We start from the raw sequence: 2,033 nt of genomic DNA, 5'->3' as shown, positions 1-2,033 counted from the left end.
TGCCCGCCTGGAGCGCGGCCGGTCGCATGCGTCCCCCGAGGCGGTGTTCGCTGTGACGCGCCCCTGCCTGGCCCACTTCGCTCCCGGGCCGCGCTCACACTCGTCGGATCCGGGACCCACGCCGAAGCGGCGGGAGCGGGAGCCGGGACGATGGACGAGTCCGGGGTGCGCAGCCTCCCGGAGCCGGGCAGCCTCCCCGAGCCGGGCAGCCTTCTCGAGCCGGGCAGCCCGGGCTCCGGCGGCGGCGAGGACATCGAGATCGTGGTGAACGTGGGGGGCGTGCGGCAGGTGCTGTACGGCGACCTCCTCAGCCAGTACCCCGAGACCCGGCTGGCCGAGCTCATCAACTGCCTGGCCGGGGGCTACGACACCATCTTTTCGCTGTGCGACGACTATGACCCCGGGAAGCGGGAGTTCTACTTCGACCGGGACCCGGACGCGTTCAAGTGCGTCATCGAGGTGTACTACTTTGGGGAGGTGCACATGAAGAAGGGCGTCTGCCCCATTTGCTTCAAGAACGAGATGGACTTCTGGAAGGTGGACCTCAAGTTCCTGGACGACTGCTGTAAGAGCCACCTGAGCGAGAAGCACGAGGAGCTGGAGGAGATCGCGCGCCGCGTGCAGCTCATCCTGGACGACCTGGGTGGGGACGCGGCCGAGGGCCGCTGGCGCCGCTGCCAGAAGTGCGTGTGGAAGTTCCTGGAGAAGCCCGAGTCCTCGTGCCCGGCGCGGGTGGTGGCCGTGCTCTCCTTCCTGCTCATCCTCGTCTCGTCCGTGGTCATGTGCATGGGCACCATCCCCGAGCTGCAGGTGCTGGACGCCGACGGCAACCGCGTGGAGCACCCGACGCTGGAGAACGTGGAGACGGCGTGCATCGGCTGGTTCACGCTGGAGTACCTGCTGCGCCTCTTCTCCTCGCCCAACAAGCTGCACTTCGCCCTCTCCTTCATGAACATCGTGGACGTGCTGGCCATCCTGCCCTTCTACGTGAGCCTCACGCTCACCCACCTGGGCGCCCGCATGATGGAGCTGACCAACGTGCAGCAGGCGGTGCAGGCCCTGCGCATCATGCGCATCGCACGCATCTTCAAGCTGGCGCGCCATTCCTCGGGTCTGCAGACCCTCACCTACGCCCTCAAGCGCAGCTTCAAGGAACTGGGGCTGCTGCTCATGTACCTGGCCGTGGGCATCTTCGTCTTCTCCGCCCTGGGCTACACCATGGAGCAGAGCCACCCCGAGACCTTATTTAAGAGCATCCCCCAGTCCTTCTGGTGGGCCATCATCACCATGACCACAGTCGGCTACGGCGACATCTACCCCAAGACCACCCTGGGAAAGCTCAATGCGGCCATCAGCTTCCTGTGCGGGGTCATTGCCATTGCCCTGCCCATCCACCCCATTATCAACAACTTCGTCCGGTACTACAACAAGCAGAGGGTCCTGGAGACGGCGGCCAAGCACGAGCTGGAGCTGATGGAGCTCAGCTCCAACAGCGGAGGGGAGGGCAAGGCTGGGGGCTCCCGCAGCGACCTGGACAACCTCCCACCAGAGCCTGCTGGGAAAGAAGGGTCCGGGTGGAGCAGTCGCCTAAAGATCTCTCACAGTGACACCTTCATCCCGCTCCTGACCGAGGAGAAGCACCACAGGACCCGGCTCCAGAGCTGCAAGTGATGAGGGGTGCCCCCGTGGCAGAGAAGGACTGGACTGGTAGACAGTGGACAGGTGGAGTGGGCATGGTGGGGACTGGCCCAGAGAATAGCTGTCCCTTGGCCCCTCTTTCCTTTCCTGAACAGGATGCATTCTGGAAGTTTTGTTGGGCACCTCTGACAAGGCTGGGTAAGACCCCTCTTTGCCGCCCACCTTCCCAGAACCTGTTTGGAGGGAGCGGGGTCCAAGAAGCCACGGGGTGTGGTGAGGTGGGGACTGAGCAGAGGCCTAGACCCCAATGGCGGCCAGAGCCCATGTCCACGGTGTCCCTCCTTCAATAAATCCTCCTGCTCTGTGCACCCATCCGAGTAGTGGGTTCTGTCACA

General features: G+C 64.2%; 1 protein-coding gene across 1 annotated transcript; it reads left to right on the top strand.

The window, feature by feature from the left end:
- Positions 1-150: 150 nt before the first annotated feature.
- Positions 151-1,971, top strand: KCNF1 (potassium voltage-gated channel modifier subfamily F member 1). Its single transcript, XM_004696382.2, has one exon. The coding sequence runs from the start codon at positions 151-153 to the stop codon at positions 1,669-1,671; it is 1,521 nt and encodes a 506-aa protein (XP_004696439.1). The 3' UTR covers positions 1,672-1,971.
- The last annotated feature ends 62 nt before the right edge of the window (positions 1,972-2,033 follow it).

The sequence above is a fragment of the Echinops telfairi genome, unplaced genomic scaffold (genome assembly GCF_000313985.2).
Source record: "Echinops telfairi isolate 266 unplaced genomic scaffold, ASM31398v2 ScPeMD7_9;HRSCAF=40, whole genome shotgun sequence".
NCBI classification, from domain to species: Eukaryota; Metazoa; Chordata; class Mammalia; order Afrosoricida; family Tenrecidae; genus Echinops; species Echinops telfairi.
This window is presented reverse-complemented; position numbering and strand designations above follow the sequence as displayed.

Coding starts and splice junctions, on each gene's coding strand:
- KCNF1 (XM_004696382.2), top strand. CDS start 151: ATGGACGAGTCCGGGGTGCGCAGCCTCCCGGAGCCGGGCAGCCTCCCC.